Here is a 19,697-nt window from a genome sequence, read left to right as displayed (position 1 = left end):
ATAAATTCTTCCATATATGGTCAAGTTATTTTTTACAAGGTTTCTAAGAACATTTGGTGAAGGAAATAATGATCCTTTCACTAAATATTGTTGAAAAATAATAAATACATAAAAAAGAATAAAGTTGGACCCTTACCTAATACCATATACAAATATTAACTCAAAATAGATAAAAGACCTAAATGTAAATCTTAAGACTATAAACTTTTAGAAGAAAACCTTGGTCATAACACTTCACAACATTGAAATTGGCAGTGATTTCTTGGATATGATTTCAAAGGCACAGGCAACAACAGAATAAACAAACTTTCTAAAAAATAAAAAAAATTGTACATCCAAAGACAGTGTAAACAGAGTTAAAAGTTACTAATAGAATGGGGTAAAATATTCCCAAATGCTATATCTGAAGGCATATTAATATTCCAAATAGAAATCTTAAAAATTAGCAAGAATAAAAGCAAACAATACAATTTAGAAATAGGTAAAAGACTAAAATAAATAATGAATCTCCAAAGATTTTAACCAATAAACACATGAATATATTCTTCTTTGCTTAGTTGTCTGCTGGATGGAAAATCTTGTTTCTGGTGTGTATTACCTATTTCTTCTTTGTAGTTAATCTCTCTGAGTATTTTCTCTAACGCTGGTTTTGAAGACAGAAATTCCTTCAGTTTCTGTTTGTCATGGAAGCTTCTTATTTCCCCATCTAATCTGATAGATAGTTTTGCTGTGTAGGAAATTTTTGGCTGGAAGTTGTTTTCTTTCAGAGTTTGGAATATGTTACTCCAAGCCCTTCTGGCTTTCATGACTTGGTTTGGGAAGTCTGGAGTGATTATAATTGGCTTGCCTCTGAATGTCACTTGGCCTTTTGTTTTTGTTGCCTTTAAGATTCTTTGCTTGGCTTCCACATTGGTCATTTTGACAGTTATGTGGTGTGGGGAACCTCTTCTCTGATCCTGTCTAAAGGAAGTTCTATAAGTTTCCTGGACTTGTGTATAGATCTCTTACTCTATGTTTGGAAATTTTTTTGCTATTATTTCTTTAAAGATATTATTGATCCCTTTGGTTTCACTTTCTTTTCCCTCCTCTATTCCAATTTTTTTTAGGTTAGCTCTCTTAAAATGGGCCCATATTTCTTCAATGTCAGATTCCTGCTGTCTGATTTTTTTTTTCTAAATTATAAATTATGAGTTTGTTTTTGGAGTGATCCTCTTCTAGGAGAGAGATTCTATTCTCCATGTGGTCTAATCAGTTGTTTATACTTTGAATTGAGGCCTTTACCTCAATGATTGCATCCTTTATGTCTTTTAGATTCTATCTAAATTCTTTTTGAAGGTCCTGTATTATTTGTACAGTTATATTCCTGATTTGATCTTCTGGAGATCTCTGAATTTCTGTGTTATCAGGTTCTGATAATATGGGGTTGTGGGCATTCATTGCTCTATTGTTCCTCTTTCCCATGATTTCAGAAGTTTGTGCCTTCCCTGGGTCACTACAACTTCACTTAGGGTGCTCTGTATCTCGAGTCTGTGGTAATCTCTGCCACTGCTACTCCTTCACTGGGTTGGACTGCAAAATCTCAGACCCAGGGAGATTATCAAAGTCCCTTTAGGGGCCGCATTTTGACTCACAGTTATTGTGTGTGTTGATCAGGAGCTGTCGAGGGCGCAGTGAACTCGCTGTCGCTGCTGGCAATATGGCGCTGCTGCCACGCCCTTAGCCGTGAAGCTGGAGCTGCTGGCTATGTGGTGCCACTGCCACGCCCTCGGCTGTGAGGCTGGAGCTGCTGGCAATATGGCACCGGTGCCACGCACTCAGCAGTGAGGCTGGCGCTGCTGGCAATATGGCGCCACTGCCACGCCCTTGGCTGTGAGGCTGGCGTATTTCTTTTCTGGTTTTGAGCTCTGTTTTGAGTCCCTGGAAGGCGTGATGAGCTTGACCACTGGGAGTTTTAGACGTTCTTTGTGCTGAAAGAACTGCTGAATCACACCCAAATGATCCGCAGCTGCTCACTTCAGCTCCTTGTTTACCTTTCCTCTCTGGATCCTGGTGCTGTGAGGGAAGATGGTGTCAGCGCCGCCTTGCTGCTGCATTGCGAGCCTGATTTCTGGTCTCTGGTTGTTCTTCTAGTCTTTTTTTTTCTCTGTCCCTTGTATTTACATTTTTTTGTTTCTCTGCTGGTGGCGTTTTCTGGCTATGAAAAGCGCTGATTTTGTGGCAATAGAGATGGAGTTTTAGCAGGGCTCATAAGCGCTGCTTTTCTCGGTCGCCATCTTCCCGGAAGTTTCTTACTTGTTGTTTTATAGTTGGCCTTTTTCACAAACTATCCTGCATAACTTTCCATGTCAGTAGACATAGATTTAATGTTTATAACTGCATTGTAGCCCATTGTCTGAGTTTTTATCTAGAATCAGTTTCTCGTTTTTATAAAATGCTGTGGTATGTGTCCTTGTCACATAAAGCCTTGCTCACGCAAATGATAAATTTCTGGAACTGAGATTTCTGGTAGAAAGAGCCTAGATGTATAAACCTTTACATGATGGTACATGCAGCAGTCAAACTGACCCCCAGGTAAGGCTGTGTAAATGGCATGCCATCTTACTCAGACCCTCAGGTTCAACATCTGTCCCTAATTCAGCATCACTTGTCAGTAAAATGTCAAGAAATGTAGCTGTCGCCTGCCCAGGTCTGCTGCTACGTCATGTGTTCTCAACACTTTTCCAGGGAGACTTGCAGCCCCTCTGCTGAAGCGGCTAAGCCTCTCCACGTCTAAACTTAACAGCTTGGCCATCGGGCTACGCCAGATCGCAGCCTCCTCGCAGGACAGCGTGGGGCGTGTTTTGCGCCGAATCCGAATTGCCAAAAACCTGGAACTAGAGCAAGTGACCGTCCCAATTGGTGTTCTACTAGTGATCTTTGAATCTCGCCCTGACTGTCTACCTCAGGTTTGTGACTGCCTGTGGGTGGAGTAGAGGGTAAAATTAGAGGAAGCATGGACCTCCAGGATCTCGAAAGTTGTGTGTGTGTGTTTGTGTGTGTGTGTGTGTGTAAGAAAGAAGACCTTTTTTTTCACCCAGAAGACAACCTTTGAGATGTTATTCTTAAAGTGATTTATGTCCTTGAGTATTACAGTATCCCAAAGTAGTAGCTATTCATATGCCCATCTTACAGTTAAAGAAACGGAACCTTGAAAAAGCTAATGTTCTGCTCACACGTATAAGAGGGGAGTTGTTACTGAAGTCCAGATCAAACCACTCTGGGACATTTGCAAGAGCGAATTTCCAAATCTCTTTGCTCATGGTGCACTTTGAGTACACGGTGTTTTCTGTGTACAAGGGCCGGGCTGCCCACCTTTGCTGTGCTCGTCTGCTAGCTCTTCTTGGCCTTAAGAAGAAAACCCATCATTATCAGTGTCGCAGATGGCTTCCCATAAGCGCATCTCCTAAAATAGAACTTCCAGTAGATAGTGGAAACTAGAGTGTAACTCTCTGTAAGGAGTGTTCAGAAAGCATGTACTAAAGGTCTCATAAACACAGGCTAATGTTACAGAGCAGCCTCGCTGTTGCCCTAAGCTCTCCCAGAAATCTGGGAGCCTTTCCTCACTGGATTGTCGGTAGAATGACACCAGCTCTTTCTTCACCTTAGCCCCAAAATCTCAAAAGGAAATTCTACTTTAAAACAAACAAACAAAAAACTGAGCTCCTCTGGTATAAAATGCCAGGGACCGTGGTAGTCTAGGTGCTCCACGGAGGGTGTTCTCCAGTGACCTCAGACCAGCTTGACTACTGGAGGACTGCTGGGCACTGGTTCTATCCTCTGCCCCCACTGATGCTGGCATACCATCCCTCCATCCACGAGTCTGTCCTGGAGAACAGCCTTATGGTAACTACGCAACTCATTTACGCTAGTAAGAATGGGCTGTGTCCATGAAGTGTCTGCCCCTCTCCACACAGCTGACTCCTCACCCAGAGTAAGTTTCCTCCTCAGCTCAGGCTTTCCCCCTGTGCCCCCTAGATCTGAACCTGGATTGTGACCAGGATTGATGATTCCTAAAGATTATGCAGACTACAGTGTCCCTGTGCTAAGAGGTCCATAAGCAACAAAAGCAAAATATGAATTAACTTCTAATCTGAGCCAGGCATAGTGGCACGTACCTGTAATCTCAGTACTTGGTCATTGGAGACAGGAGGATCACAGTTCCAGAACAACCTTATTGACCTAGCAAGACTCAGCAACCTAGTGAGACCCTGTTTCAAAACAAAAAAATAAATAAAAAGGGTTGGGGGTGTAGCTTGGAGGTAGACTCTCCCTGGGTTCAATATCCAGTACCACAAGGGGAAAAATCAACAACCCTAATCTGGAAATTAACCTGGTCAGGCAAGGGTGTTTTTTTTTTTTTTTTTTTTTTTTTTTTTTTTTTTTAGTATAGTTTTATTCCCTGCCTTATAAAAGCAGGAAGATTTCATTCATCCCATGAGCATTAAAAAAATTAAGCTTCCGGCTTAAGATGATCAGGTGGATGTCACTAACTGCTTTTAACAGGGTAGCTGAGCCCCCTCCCAGTTTCCTCCCACTCACAGTATGTGCTTCCTTCCCAGAAGCCTCCGCCATTGCTGTCAAGGTTGGCAGGAGTGCTGGTCTTCTCCGGGTTCTTAGCATTAGGCATTTAGAGCCCTGGGGACAGTTCCAGGACCTGAGCAGGATTGGCCAGGGGTGCTGCCCAGCCTCAGACTGAGTCAGGGAGAGCAAGTGCGTCCATAGGAAGCCAACTAAGCACCCTCCTCTCTACCACTGGACCCAGGTCGCCAGGCTGATGGTGCTGAGAAAGCCACATAGCTCGGTTCCTAGGATCCAGGTGGTTTGATTCTAGAGTCAAACCACCTCAGTCTGGCTTCCAGCCCTGCCATTTTAATTTTTGTGACTTTGGGGAATTGATGGCCTCTCTGTGCTTCAGTATACAGTGAGATAAAACAGGTATTTAACTCACTCATCCCTGAAGATGAGACAGCATAGCCCTTTAGTGAAATGCTCAGAAAGTGCTGACGTCTCTCCTCTGGTTGCTTCTCTCCCTGTGATCTGCCCTCTCCTTCCGTCTGTAGGTGGCAGCCTTGGCTATTGCAAGTGGTAATGGCTTGTTACTCAAAGGAGGGAAGGAGGCGGCCCACAGCAACCGGATCCTCCACCTCCTGACCCAGGAGGCCCTCTCCATCCATGGAGTCAAGGAGGCCGTCCAGCTGGTAGGTCCCTGGGGATGCGTGCCTCATGCTTCAGCACTTTTTAACGTGTCACATTTAATTACTTTTACCTATTTTTTACTTCATATAAATGGAGTCACCTACGATGCACTTTTGTGTCCCGTGTCTCTTGTTGCTTATTATTTCCATGGCTTTCTTTCATCAATATTGTTTCACTGAGTGGTGGTTTTTCCTTTTTCATCATGGTGTAGTATTCCATTCACGTGCATATACCCTGGTTTATCCTTTCTTCTGTTGATAAATTTTTGGGTTGTTTCTAGTTTTTGTCTGTGCAGAATAAAGTTGCTATGAACATTCTGGCACATGTACATTTATACTTCTCTTGTAAAGGTAACATGACCCGATGGGGAATGATTAAAAAATCAAAAAGAGAAAAAAGGAAAAAGGAAAAAAAAAAGCCTATAATCTCAGTTCCTGACCCATGCAATTTATAAGCAGTTCTACAAGTGTGCCAGGAGGAAGACTGTCGACAGAAGTCTTAGAAAGCCGTGACTTCCTAGCATCACCCAGCATTTCCTCAGAGCTATAATTAGAGAACCAATGGAGGAGCCACTTCCTTCAGTAACCCTCCTAGCCTGGCACTAGCTATACCACCTTGAACTTGCACAGTTAGCACTTGGTACCTTCTCTGGCATTTTAAAATTGTCTTCCCTGTATTACAGCTAGTTGTGTCCTGGCCCTGCTTCCCTACTAGACTGAGCTCTGGAGACAGCGACCGTATCCTGCATGTTTTGTTACACAGAGCCTGGTACCAAGTGTGTAGAGTTTGATCACCATTTGTTGGACAGCGTTTCAGTTCCCAGGATCAGGAGCTTAGTCTTGTTCTCAGAATCACCTTCCCAGCGCCGCCTTTACTTCTCAGGGTGTGCAGCCAAAATATGCAAAAAAAGGGAAGCAGCTATTTCTATATTTTGTGTGGCCAGAAGATATTATCTTTACCTTCTTATTCTCTCCCTCTTCAGGTAAATACCAGAGAAGAAGTTGAAGACCTTTGCCGCCTGGACAAAATAATAGATCTGATCATCCCACGTGGCTCTTCCCAGCTGGTCAGAGACATCCAGAAGGCGGCCAAGGGCATCCCAGTGATGGGCCACAGCGAAGGCATCTGCCACCTGTATGTGGATTCAGAGGCCAGTGTGGACAAGGTCACCAGACTCGGTGAGCTGGAAGGGCTGCCCCGCGTAGCGAAGGCACCGGAGCTGCTCAGGTCTCTGTGCCTGTGGATCACACCAACAGAAATAATCCTCTGCTCTTCTTGCAGTCAGAGACTCTAAGTGTGAATACCCGGCTGCCTGCAATGCTTTGGAGACTTTGTTAATTCACCGGGATCTGCTGAGAACACCATTATTCGACCAGATCATTGACATGCTGAGAGTAGAACAGGTAAAACAGACCTACAGGACTGGGTGATACCCCAAAACCCCCACTCCCCAGCCCAGGAGCAGCTGCCACTTAAAGCAATTCAGGAAACAATCTTTTTGAGCCTGTACTTGGTATGAAATGCTTTTATAAGCACAAAGGTGAATAAGACAACCCTGGCCCTCTGGCTGTGCCGTAGGTGAACTGAACTGATGCTCAGGTAGAACATTACAAAGTGCAGCCTGTTACCTGCTGGAGGGTTCAAAGGTAAGATTGACCACACAGCAGTGTGCTGAGTAGACTCTTTCTGGCAACCTTTTATTCAAACGGCAGAGATTAAAGTCTCTTTATGTTCCTTTCTGGATTTGATTTTAGAAGATTATGCAAGAGACAGGCATGGTGACATACACCTGTAATCTCAATACGTAGGAGGCTAACACAGGACAATCACAGGTTCAAAGTCAGCCGTAGCTACTTAGTGAGGCTCTCAGCAACTAAGCAAGATGCTGTTTCCAAATAGAAAATAAAGTAGGACTCGGTGTAGCTCAGAGGTAGAATGCCCCAGAATTCAATCCCCAGTACTACCATAAAAATTATTGTCCATAAATGTTGCTTTCAAACCAAAAATGTATATGTGTTTGCTCCCCTGCCCCCACATGTCTACAGTTACCAATATTAATGTAGTTTATACAATGATATTTGAGGTCAACAATTTGTATAGTGTCCTCTCTGGATTATGTCTGTACCTTGTCATTAAGGTTCTAAGCAAACCAGAGCTAATAAGCTTCAAATATAAATTTATGCTGTCCTAAATTCATGATTGTGAGGTAATAGAAGCTCTAAGGCAAGTGGACAGTTTGTTCGACTTCCTGCATGGATGGTTTCAGTTCTGAGAGCCAGTGTCATGGTGCTCTTTCAGAATTACATAAGCACAGCCCCAGGGAAGGTGCCACCGGCCTTGGCTACTTTGACCCTGATACATCTCTTCCCTCTTTCCTTTGCAAAAAAGGATGGCTGTAGTCTGCTTATAAATCTGGCATGGTCCTAGTAAGAACCTAAAAGAATCATTTTAAAAATGAAAATGCACCCCACAGAGTAAGGGGGGTTTAATTCACCTGATCATTCATGTTCTTTATGTAAGTGGCCCATTTGATTTGATACTATGGATGCTACGTGTCACAGGGACCTGGACTGGATGGGAGGAAAGTGCTGTCTCCATTGGCCAGGACTAATCGCCCTACCCTAATGTGGACAGACCCTTAATGCTTTCAGTCATCAAAGTAAGGGTTGCCTTGACGCTCCTTACACCCAAATGGGTCAATGTGTATAACTCATGTAGCACCGTCACACGTAGGAAGCAAACCCAGCCAGGTAACCTGCTTAGGGGTGGGGATCCAGTCCCTAGTGGACATAATTGGACCCCAGTCCTGTAGGAAGTTTTGTGGCAGATGGGGAGCCCCAACAGGGCTTCAGGAACAATGAGGACAAGGCAGACATCGCTTGTCATAACCGAAGCCTAGTCCAAAGCTTGGCGCCCAGAATCAAGGCATGTACCCCATCCTGGGTGGTCTCATAGAGCAAGGCCCAGGTGGGAGCAGATTTGTGCCAGTAGCTCTCAGTGATCAGTCTGGGATTCTTATGTTTCCCTAACTAGGAGCAGGATTAGTGACTGACCCAGTCAGAAATCCTGTAGGTGACCACAGTTTATAGTACTGAAATAACTGCCAGCCCTGCTTAACTTTCCTGGGTATGGGGAGGGGAAAGGGAAATGTTACCCTCTCTCTTTCATTCAGCGTCCCATGTTAGGTGCCACATTAACATTCAAAGGGTTCCTGCTCTAGTTGTCTCAAGGGCCTGTCACTGGCAAGGGACCAGTTAACCCTTCCCAAAGCAGAGTTTGCAGGTGGAAGGCTGGGCTACATCTGTCCTGGGCTGCACAGGCCATGTGGGGCTGTGGTTTTCCAGACTCTTCCTGCATTGCATAGGTTCATCATACAGGCTCATCTTGCTGTTTGATCCTATTGCCGCTTTTTTTTAAGCATGCAATGCATTTTTTATTTTATTTTAAAATTTTTTATTGGTGTATACATCTTAATGGAGTACAAGATGGTGGAGACATACATGCACACATCATCCAGTTAGCCCTTACCCAGGTCCTGCCCCATTCCCTCCCCCTCCCTTGTCATGTCTGGCTTACTAATGATGCTTCTTTCTGTTGTTTTATGTGATGCTCCCTGGCCTGCCTTGTTCCAGGTAAAAATTCATGCCGGCCCCAAGTTTGCCTCCTACTTGACCTTCAGCCCTTCAGAAGTGAAATCGCTCCGAACAGAGTACGGGGACCTGGAATTGTGCATTGAAGTGGTAGACAGTGTCCAGGAAGCCATTGACCACATCCACAAGTATGGCAGCTCCCACACGGATGTCATCGTCACAGAGAATGGTCAGTGTGTGGGTACTTCGGGTATGTGGTGTCTCTTGGTCCACTTTGATCTCCATATGGTCCTGCTCCTCCGCACCCCGGGACTGCAGGAGAACACAGTCCCAAGGCCAATGCCGATCCCAGCACTGGCTGCATTCTTTGCTGTTTTCTTGTGTGTTATCCTGTTGTTTTGTCTCGGTGACCCTGTTGGGGGCAGGACAGGGATGATGAACACTAAAGACAACTCATCCTGTGTCAGAAGCATCGTCATTTAACCCAAGCAGCCATCCTACCAGGACTTAAACCCAGGCCAAGAGATTAAGGACAGAACCAGCTCTGTCCCTTGATTCATTCATTCCACAAATAACATATCGAGGGACACGTCCAGGTATCATTCCTGGGGCGCAATGGTGAAGGGAGCCATGTGGTCCCTGAGCAGTTCACAGCAGTGTATTGGAGATCATAACCGCAGCATCAGCAATGGCAGCTAACATTTCTTCTGCACATCTGTGGGTTAGGTACCTGGATGAGTGCTCCTGGCTGCCAGCCCAGCTCATCCTCTCCCTACACAGTGAGCCAGGTAATGTCCTTTCCTTTTTATTCAGGTGCAGAGATGTTCAGACACCTGTCCAAGGTCACATCCTTAGGGGGTGTGGACTTGGAATTCAGAGATAAGCAGTCTGGCTCCAGAGCCACTGAGCAGGAAGTGTGGAGAGGCCATCAGCCCAGGAGATCTGGATTCTAACTGAGCCGTTGCACAACACTGTGACTGGTGGTGCTGGTTGGCCCTCTTCCTCTTCAGAACTTTCCTGAGCCTGGTTGTTTAATGTGTGAGGAGAACTCATGGAGCAGCTCCCTGAGAGCCTGAATGCTGCCCAGACCTGTCGCCCAGAAGTGGCCGAAGCAGGGACATTTGCCCTGGGCCATACTAACTCAGTTTCTCTTTACTCTGCAGAGAAAACAGCGGAGTTCTTTCTGCAGCATGTAGATAGTGCCTGTGTGTTCTGGAATGCCAGCACTCGCTTCTCTGATGGCTACCGTTTTGGACTGGGTAAGAAAGATGGGTCAGGGAAGACAGTTTGGAATCACCTTGGGAAGACACCTTGGGAATCACCTCATGGTCAGGTGGAGGAACCCTCCCCACATGAGTGAGGAAGATGATAGAGACAGATTTGTAGCAAGTAGAGAGAACAAGAGCAAATGGTACTAGTCGCCTACCTTGAGCTGGTGGGCATCCTCTGCCTTAGTAGTTTCCTGTGTTAGAAGGTAGGTACTTGTATTTCCTTTTTCATAGAGAAAACCAAGTCAGAGAAATAACTTGTCTAAAGTCATTATAGCTGATGTTAAGACCTGAACACAAGTGCAAAGCCTGCTTGCTTCTACCGCGGTGCAGGCAGACACAGCCTGTCTTGCGCAGCCAGGTCAGGCAGATGTGCCAGGGTCCCTCGAGAGCACCACCTTGCAGATTGACAGGTGCCTAAAGATAGGAACCACAGAAGACAAGAGAAGGTATTGTACTTGTACTGGACCTGAGTACCAGCCAGAAAAGCAAGTAGGTTCAGTGGCAGACACGTGGCTTAGCATGCTCAGGGACCTGAGTTCCACCCCCAGCACCAGAACAAAAACTGGTAAGCTTAGAGGTGCAAGCTAAACTTCCGCAGCAGACTTTGAAATAAAAGAATTTAGAAGGTCACACTTCTCCCCCCTTACATTATCTATAAACTCTTCAGCCTCTGTCATGTATGGCTTATTTGGACAATCTGATTTTCGGGGGTACCATGATGCAAAACTCCAGTAAAACACTTATGTCACATTTTCTGAATATTTGAGGATTATCTCAACCACTTAAAATATTTTAATCCCCCTAAACTTTTTGAGTAGATGATCTGCCTAGAAAAATAGTTCTCCCTGAATTGTTAAAGGCTATTAAAGGGGATTTTACTCAGTTATTCTTAGTCATCAGAGTCTTTATTTTTAGTTCCCATTTCTATCATGTTGGAGTTTGGACTTAATTATCACATCCCTCGCACTGATCTTTGTACTCCATGTTCTTGAAAAAGAAACCGCTGCATACTCTCAAGGGCTGAGTTCCCTAGTGTTTAAGAGAAGGTCCAGGTCAGGAGAAGAGCAAAAGGCCACCTCATTGTCCTTCCAATACCAGTTCAAAGTCCCGTGGTCTTTGCACTCTCGACGCAGGTTCTGAGTCCTGGCGATCCCCTCTCTGTTGGATACTACGAGGGCACACCCTCTCAGCCTCCACACTTGCTCTTCTCTCTGCCTGCAGCACCTCACCTGCTCCTCCCTGGCCAGATCCTCTGGGTTCAGATTCCAGACAAAGGGCACTATTATGTAAGGGCTTTGCCTAACAACCCTACATAGTATGTTCCTGACCCAGCCACCTAGTCTCTGCTGTAGCGCATCCCTCACTCTATTTGAATAACATATGAAATTATTTACTGACATGTCCTATGGCTGCCTTGCCTACTAGAATATCAGTTCCACAACTTTGTATCTGTTACTCATCATTTTTATCCCTAGGGCCCAGCACATGCTCAGTAAAGTAAAAATGAGTGAAGGAATTTTTTTTTTTTTCACTGAATACCATGCAAGACGCCAAGCCAGATGCAGGAGAACCTCTGGTGTGCCCCGACTCTAAGCCAGGAGCAAGAAGGAAGGGAATGAACAATGACTTTCCGTGTTTTCAATAACTGTCTGAGGAGTGCCTGTGTGCTGCTTAGACTTCTGGAGGATGCTAAGAACATGTTCTTTATTTTAAAAGAACATTTAGGGAGATGAAAAACTTTTATACTAAGCATTGTTGTACAAATCAAAACAGGCCCAAATGTCAAAATATGGTACACGATTTAGGTGCTTTAAGTTTAGACTCCAGAAACAGGACTATAAATATTTGTTGGTGATGCATTGGGATTCAGTACGTTGAAGAGGTTGTGCTCCCTTAGGAGGGGTGCACCATGATATGTGGTGACGGAGAACATGCTGGTGGGGACAGTGGGACTCGAGCTGGCCTGGGGAGGTTGGGACAGGAGTTGGTAGGGAGAGAGGGTACCCAGTGGGCAATGAAATAATGTGAATCTGGCAGGGTGGTAGGAGGCAGGGGCTGGGAAAAATCATTCTCTTTATCCCTATTTTTTCTCAGGAGCTGAAGTGGGAATCAGCACATCACGAATCCACGCCCGGGGACCAGTGGGACTTGAGGGACTCCTTACTACTAAGTGGCTGCTTCGAGGGCAAGACCACGTGGTCTCAGACTTCTCAGAACATGGCAGTTTAAAATATCTTCACGAAAACCTCCCTGTTCCCCAGAGAAATACCAACTGAAAAGAGCCAGGCAACCCGGGAATGTTCCAAGAGTTTTTCACACTTAGGCTAGTCTTGAGAATCTCTGGGGAGAAGCTACATCTTGTCTACACCTCCTGGGAGGGTCTGCCTGTTGGAAAGTGCACTTAGATGCTTCTGGGCTCAATTTGGGACTGTCAGTCTTGGCTAATGTTCATGCTCCATTCCATTTTATAATTTTTAGCAAGAAAGTAACTGCTACAGATAGAGACTTCACCTTGCCCCCTCCTGTTCCCTTCAGCAATAGCAGCAAAGGAGCAGTTTCCTCCACGAGAAAGCAAGGAGACTGACTGCCTCTGATCACCTCAGTGAGGTAAAGTCTCCCTTGGCACGTGGCCGGTACTCGCTTCGTCAGCCCTGATACGCCTTTCCACATTCCATTGCATTTCCTGTCCCATATAGTCATCTTGGAAAAGAAAGATTGCAAATGTTAGAAAAGGGCAGGCCTTCTTGTTAGCTTTCTCATCAGAAACGGACAAAAATGGACACAATTATTTCCACTGGGGAAAGGAGCCCTTGCGCATGTGTTTGTGGTGTAGGTAAATTGGCGCTGCAGACACCTGTGGCCTGTCCCAGGGTACACGGCGCCTGCGACACAGCAGGAACCTGAGCTGCACACAGGAGGCCCGGCCTCCGGGATGTTCCCACCGCGCGAGAAGGAGTATCTACAGCAATTATGCTTGAAACTTTTCTACAAATTATTTTGTCATCCTGTCCTTTTCCTCCAAAACAAAGATTAGAGGATTATTTTAATACTTTGGATTCTTCCTCCCTTTTTTGAGAAATAAAATTGTTATGAAAAGCTTGTGTTCCTGGTGAAGCTTTTCTTCCTTATTTGTCCTGACTGTTCTTCCCTTCTCCTGGGTGACCCTCTGGCCCCTGCGCTCAGGCTGACTGTGTTCTCTGGAAGCAGGCTGAGGAGACCAGCTTCCACCTCAGTGTCTGTGGAAGCAGCCAAGCAAGCCCTGGGGGAGGGAGGAAAGGAGAGCGAGTGGGGACCAAGGAGCAGGAGCCCCGTGAGCTAGCAGAAAGGCTGGAACAGAGATGCTCTGATGGTCTGAAGTGGTGCTGTGACAGCCTTATGCCATTTCCTCTGTGTCAAGGTCCCAGGCCAGCCACTCAGCCAGAGGCCCAGCTGACATCCTTAGTTCACTGTGGCTGTAACTGAGTTCCCCCACTCCTCCCTGCGGTGGCCTCAGGGTCACCTGACAGCTCTCACTCCTCCCTCCCTTCTGCCCTCTATCTCTTGTCCTGAGGGTCCCTGGTGCCCGGCAGTCTGCAGTCAAATGGTTTTCTGTCTCATGGGGGCCCTCCTGAAGAAATAAGTACTTGCCGACATGCTGTTGCTTATCTGCTGAGGATGTTTTATGAGCACAAGAATTACAGTGTTCTGTGGAACATGTTTCCAGGCTGGCTCCAAACTACCTCTCCTCTAGACCCTTACATGGTCTGACAAGTCACCCCGCCTGTTCTGCCCCAAGAAGGAGGAACTCCAGCATAGCTTGCCTGAAAAGGCAATAAACAAAGTCCTGCTGAAACTATATCACAATTACTGCAGTCGGCTCCCAACCAGACAACAGATGCCCCAGGAGTCTAAAATAGAAAGCAGCCCCAGAGAGCGGCACCCTTGGGGAAGACCACTCGGAGGCAGGCTTGGATCTGGGCCCGGGGGAAGACGAGTTGTGGGAGTAGCAGGTGGGCAGAGCATCCAGGCAGCAGGCTGGTGCAAGCTAAGACCCAGAGGTAGGGGTGAAACTGCAAGTCTGGGCAGCGGTGAATATGCCAGTTTGGGGTAGAAGGTCATGGGTGAACAGGATGGTATCATGTCTTGGACAGCAGTGTTGTTAAAACCTCCCCTGGAGCCTCTGTTCTCAAGGTAGAAAGCTGTTACCCCTATGCACAACCTCAGCATTAGTTTCTACTGAGACCACCAGCATCCTCCCTTTTCCACCAAAAACGAAGAGACTCCTGAGTAAGGACTTGCCTTACTCAGGCAGTCATAGGGTGCTTACTGGCTTGTCCTACAGGAAGGGGCTTTTTATGAAACCCTTTGTGCTACTTGCTGGTCCTGGTGACCAACTTCTGACAACACATGCCATTGAACCAACCTCCCCAGCAAGGAGGAAAACTAGGATGTGTAAGAGAAGGGTTGTCTTTCGAGTCAGTTTTACTTGGATTTAGGTTTTGTTACTTGCATCCAAAATAATCTCAGTGATATAGGATGTACCTACATTTTGAGGGCATTTGTAATATGACTTGTAAGGATGAGATTATGATGTGTTATTTGCCCTGTATATTTTATGGGAATACCTTTCCCCCATTTTTCTGTAAACCTGTTCATTTTCTGTGGTTCAGAAGAGGGATCCTGGTCCCCTCCAACATTTATAGTGGTGGTCACATGACTCGGGTCTCATTAATCAGAGTACTTTGTTTCCTGTTGACAGTGATTATTCAGGGCTGGGCATATAATTTAAATTTGGCCAAACAGGATACTAGTAGGGATTTTTACTGCAATTACTATAAAAGTGAATTCTCTTTCCCTCTAGGGTCAGAGCCCAAGTGAGTAGTATCAACAGAGGCAGAGTATTACATACTTATAACCCCAGTTACTCTGGAGGCTGAGTCAGGAGGCTCCCAAATTTGAGACCAGCTGGTAAGATCCTGTCTCAGAATAAAAAAGGCTAATGATGTAGCTCAGTGGTACAGATTTGCCTAGCATACATGAAAGGGAGAGAGACAGAAATGTTTGCTCATGGCTTCCACCTGTGTCTGAAACCCATTCCTGGACTAAAGTCAGTAAGAGGCATTCTACTTCTAAACTATGTCCCAGCTTTATTTTATTTTATTTGTTATTTATTTATTTATTTATTATTATTATTATTATTTTTTGGTGGCATTATTTTTTTTTTTGGATGGAACCCTTCTACCTCCAAGCTACACTCCCAGACCTATTTTATATTTTATATGGAAACAGGTCTCTTAAGCCAGTGAGGCTGGCTTTGAACCTGCATGATCCTCCTGTCTCTGCCTCCCAAGCATGGGGATTACAAGCGTGTGCCACTACGCCTGACTTATTTTTTTATTTTGAAACAGGGTTTTACTAGGTTGCTGAGGGCCACATGATGTTGCTGAGGTTGGCTGCAAACCTGCCATCTTCCTCTCTCAGCCTCCCAAGTACTGGCATTACAGGTGTGTGCCACCACGCCTGGCATGCTCTGATTCTGTGCTTGGTTCTGTTCTCCACTTGGAGCCAGAAGTGTCTTCTGTTATTAGGTGAGGCTATTTTCAAGAGCCAGATTTCCTCATCTCAGCTGCGTGTGGTCACCAGAAGGCCAGCCTTGCCCTCAACATGAGCAGTGCAGAGCGGAGTGTGGAGCCTGATCACACTGACCTGGGTGTGCAGTGGCTGCTATTGAGAAAGCCAGGAGGTGCAGAGACCCTATTTCAAACCTGAGAAAGAGAAAGTGAATCCAGGTGAATGTCATCTGCTACCTGAAAGAAGAGAGGCATTCCCAGGGTGGCTGGAGGGGAGCGGAGCTGCTATGCAGGGAGGTGGGAACAAAGCAAGACTGGGTTTCTAGGTACATGTGAGCACAGCCATGGAGTGTGAAGTATAAAGAACATATGCAGTGTGTGGGCTCTTCTGAGTTGGCAACTCGTGTTTACATCTCTAAGCAGCCGGGCGTGGTGGCGCACGCTTGTAATCCCTGTGCTTGGGAGGCGGAGACAGGAGGGTCACTCAGGTTTGAAGTCAGTCTCGCTGGCTTAAGAGACCCTGTTTCCCAAAATAAACAAGTATAAAATAGGTCTGGGAGTGTAGCCTGGAGGTAGAAGGGCTTCCAGGAACCCCAGTACCACCAAAATAAATAAATAAATAAATAAATAATTAAAAAAATAAATCTCTAAGCAAACACAAAGGTTTTGCATATTTGGACAGATCATCTGGATACCTTGTCTAGGTAAGACTTTAGATCTGTTATTTGTGTCACTATATTCAAGTGGTCACAGAACAAAACATTTCCAGGTATTTTTTTTTTTGTGTGTGTGTGTGTGTGTGTGTGTGTGTGTGTGTGTGTGTGTGTGTATGTGTGTGTGCTCTGCAATGGATAGCATCTCTGAGTAGTAGCAATGGTGGGGAATGTTTTCATGGATAAGTAACAGAAACCCTGGATCAAACCAGGGGTATGTGTGTGAGAAATTGAACCCAGGGGTGCTTTGCCATGGGGTTACATCCCCAGAACCTTTTGTAGACAGCAGTGGGGAAATGGTGGGGGGTGTGAGGTCTCACTGAGTTGCCCAGGCGGGTTGCAAACTTGCAATTCTTCTGCCTCAACCTCCCAAGTAGCTGGGATTTCAGGACCGTGCCACTGTACCCAGATCAAACTAGTTTTTACAAAAATAAGATGTACTTGTTTATAAAACTAAGTAAGTCCAGAGGTATAGTTCAGATGTGTTTTGATCAGGGCTCTGGCTCTATTTCTCTGCAGATCTCTGTAAATCAGTGGTTCTCAAATTTTAGAATCCTCAGAATCACCTTCTGGGGTTATTTAAACAGATTCCTGATTCAGTAGTTCTGGGATAATGGTTGAGAAATTTTCACTTGTCAGACGTTTCCAGGCACTGTTCCTGCCACCACTGTTGCTCCAGGGTCCACACTCTGAGAACCCAGCTGTCCAGCATTGGCCTCTTTGCACTGTGGGCTGGGTTAGGTGGGATCAGAAAATTGATCCCTCCCACCACCACCGCATTCTAAGCTCTGCTTTTATTAAACTAGCCTGAGTCACTGTGGTAAATATAGACCTGGTATTGAGCTGCAGGTCACAGAATATCCGAGCATCGGGGGTCGAAGAGGATAGTTCTTTCTTCATGCACAAAGAGGCCTGGAAGTAGGCAGCCCCGGGCTCCACAGTGACACCAGGCTCTCATCTCCTTTTGGGTTCTGTTCTTCCATTTTAGGGTGCGCCCCTCACTCATGTGCTAGTGGCACTCCGACCATCAGGACGGCATCCCAGGCAGCAGGAAGGATCATGGGCAGAAGAGTAGTGCCAGCTGCCCGCCCCCCCAAGTGGCCGTTCAGGTAAGCGCATCCAGTGGGTTGGCCAGAACTGGCTCCTGGCCTCCCCTGTCTACCAGGCACATGGGAACTGTAGCTTCTTCTTCTTCTTCTTCTTCTTCTTCTTCTTCTTCTTCTTCTTCTTCTTCTTCTTCTTCTTCTTCTTCTTCTTCTTCTTCTTTTTTAACTTAAGCACATTGCAGCTCTAAGAAAGTATGGGTAATATTGGTAAGGGAGAGGGGAAATCATGTGGAGGAAGACTGTAGCTGATTCACAGCTGGGTGTTATTGATAGAAATAAAATGTCCCCTACAGGGCTTATTTATTAATATTCAGAGTTGATGTAGTAGATTCCTGAGGGTTGTAATCCCAGCAGTAGATAATCCATTCTAATGGATTTACCTGGATGGTACCCAGGAGGCCAGTAGGGTGTGGCTAGAGGAGATGGTCCCTGGGGATGCGACCTTGGGGATTATATATATGGCTCCTCCTCCCTCTGATCTCTTTTTTGCTTCTGGCCTCCATGATGTGAGCACAGTTCATGCATTCTTCCTCTCTCTACCTCCTGCCGCCAAGCCCTGAGATGCACGGTCCCTGGCCTCTCATGGACTGAACCTGAAACCATAAGAAAATAACTCTTCCTTCCTCTAAGTTACGTGGTCAGGTCTTTAGCTTATGGCTGTGGGGATGCTGACTGGAACACTGGGGATGGTATCGATTCATCAGGACAACATGGCTGCTGCACGGGGAAGGGATATGGAACAGAGGCCAGGGAAGCAGTCACAATGTCCCACCACACTGTTTCACATAGAGGAAGGGGGAGAGGAGACAAGGCATCCCAAAGGCTCATGGTACTAGCTACAGCCCAGAATGTGGGAAGAAGTCTGAATCCGGACTCCAGAAGGTTTTTTCAGCTGTTACTGCCTGGCCCTGAGACCTTGGGTGACTTAAATGAACATCTGTACCTCAGTTTCCCTATCTGTAAAATGGGGGCTTGGACCAGATTTTCATTTAGATAGGGGTGGGAATGCTTCCCATCCCTAAATTGCAACTTAGGTGTTTTTCCTAGCTGACATCTACAGCTGCTCATATCTTTGGTAGGCATTTGAAAGCTAAGTTCAAAGTCTCTGACACCCCTCCCCTCTGCACACACATCCCTCTACTAATGGCTGAATTTATGGAGGTTCCTCAGAAGAATGGGAATGGACCTAGCACATGACCCCGCTTTACCACTCCTGGATATCTACCCAGAGGGATTGAAACCAGACTACTATATTAATGCATGCCTATCTATGTTTATAGCAGCACAATTCAGGATAGCCAAACTATGGAACCAGCCTTGGTATCTATCAACAGATGCATGAATTGCAAAATTATGGGATATACATACAATGGAATTCTACTTAGTCGTAAAAAAAACAAAATCATGTAATTTGCAGGAAAATGGATGGAATTGGAGGATATTATGCTAAATGAGACTAGTCATTCACAAAAAATGAAAGGTCAGATGTTTTCCCTCATATATAGAAGCTAGCAAGAAACTGAAATACAAAAGTGACCTTAGACAAAGGAGGAGAAACCCTAGTTCAGTGATAGAGGGAACCTAATGGAGAGAAGTGAGTAAGGGAAGAGAGATTCATGAAGGAAACACCTCAGTGGGCATGATTTACATACACAAAATTGCCACTGCCAATGCCAATATCAGTGTCTGAACAGGGAAGGCCACTTCAGAGAGCTTGCCCTCACCCACTGCCCCAGCCAAAACCTTGCTGAAGATAAAGCAAGAAGGCAAGATTACTTTCTGCCAGCTCGGAAGCAAGCCCTTCACCATGAACCGAATCAGCTAGTACCTCCATTTTGGACTTCTCACCCTCCAGACCATGAGAAATAAATTATACTGTATGAACCACACAATCTCAAGTATTTTTCTATAGCAGTCTATGCAAACTGAGACAGAAATAATTATTTGGAGTTAATTGCTTTTTTTTTCTTTTTCTCTTTTTTTTTTTTTTTTCTGGTATGAGGGATCGAACCCAGGGGCATTCTACCCCTGAGCTACATCCCCAGTCCTTTTTGTTTTTATTTTTTTAATTTTGAGACAGGCTCTCACTAAATTGCCCAGGCTAAACTCAAACTTGCAATCCTCTTGGTAGCTTTCTGAGAAGCTGGGATTACAGGTGTGCACCACCACATCTGGCAGGGCCTTGCTTTTAGAAAAGGAGTTCTGTTATTCCAAAAAGAATTAGTCAGAGTGA

At 45.6% G+C, this 19,697-nt stretch overlaps 1 protein-coding gene across 4 annotated transcripts in view; it reads left to right on the top strand.

Moving 5' to 3' along the window:
• The window catches only part of ALDH18A1 (aldehyde dehydrogenase 18 family member A1), a gene marked incomplete at both ends in the record, with an annotated part of 35,049 nt that extends 22,677 nt beyond the window's left edge, over nucleotides 1-12,372 (top strand). For all 4 annotated transcript variants that reach the window (XM_080693793.1, XM_080693792.1, XM_080693791.1 and 1 more), the window contains 7 exons: nucleotides 2,725-2,945; nucleotides 5,100-5,237; nucleotides 6,218-6,413; nucleotides 6,517-6,638; nucleotides 8,868-9,054; nucleotides 9,989-10,084; nucleotides 12,191-12,372. In XM_080693793.1, coding sequence (XP_080549919.1) covers nucleotides 2,725-2,945; nucleotides 5,100-5,237; nucleotides 6,218-6,413; nucleotides 6,517-6,638; nucleotides 8,868-9,054; nucleotides 9,989-10,084; nucleotides 12,191-12,372 — 1,142 coding nt within the window. The remainder of the gene's footprint in view (nucleotides 1-2,724; nucleotides 2,946-5,099; nucleotides 5,238-6,217; nucleotides 6,414-6,516; nucleotides 6,639-8,867; nucleotides 9,055-9,988; nucleotides 10,085-12,190) is intronic.
• Between the last annotated feature and the right edge of the window lie 7,325 nt (nucleotides 12,373-19,697).

This window comes from Muscardinus avellanarius (assembly GCF_963383645.1).
Source record: "Muscardinus avellanarius genome assembly, chromosome: 4".
Lineage (NCBI taxonomy): Eukaryota > Metazoa > Chordata > Mammalia > Rodentia > Gliridae > Muscardinus > Muscardinus avellanarius.
This window is presented reverse-complemented; position numbering and strand designations above follow the sequence as displayed.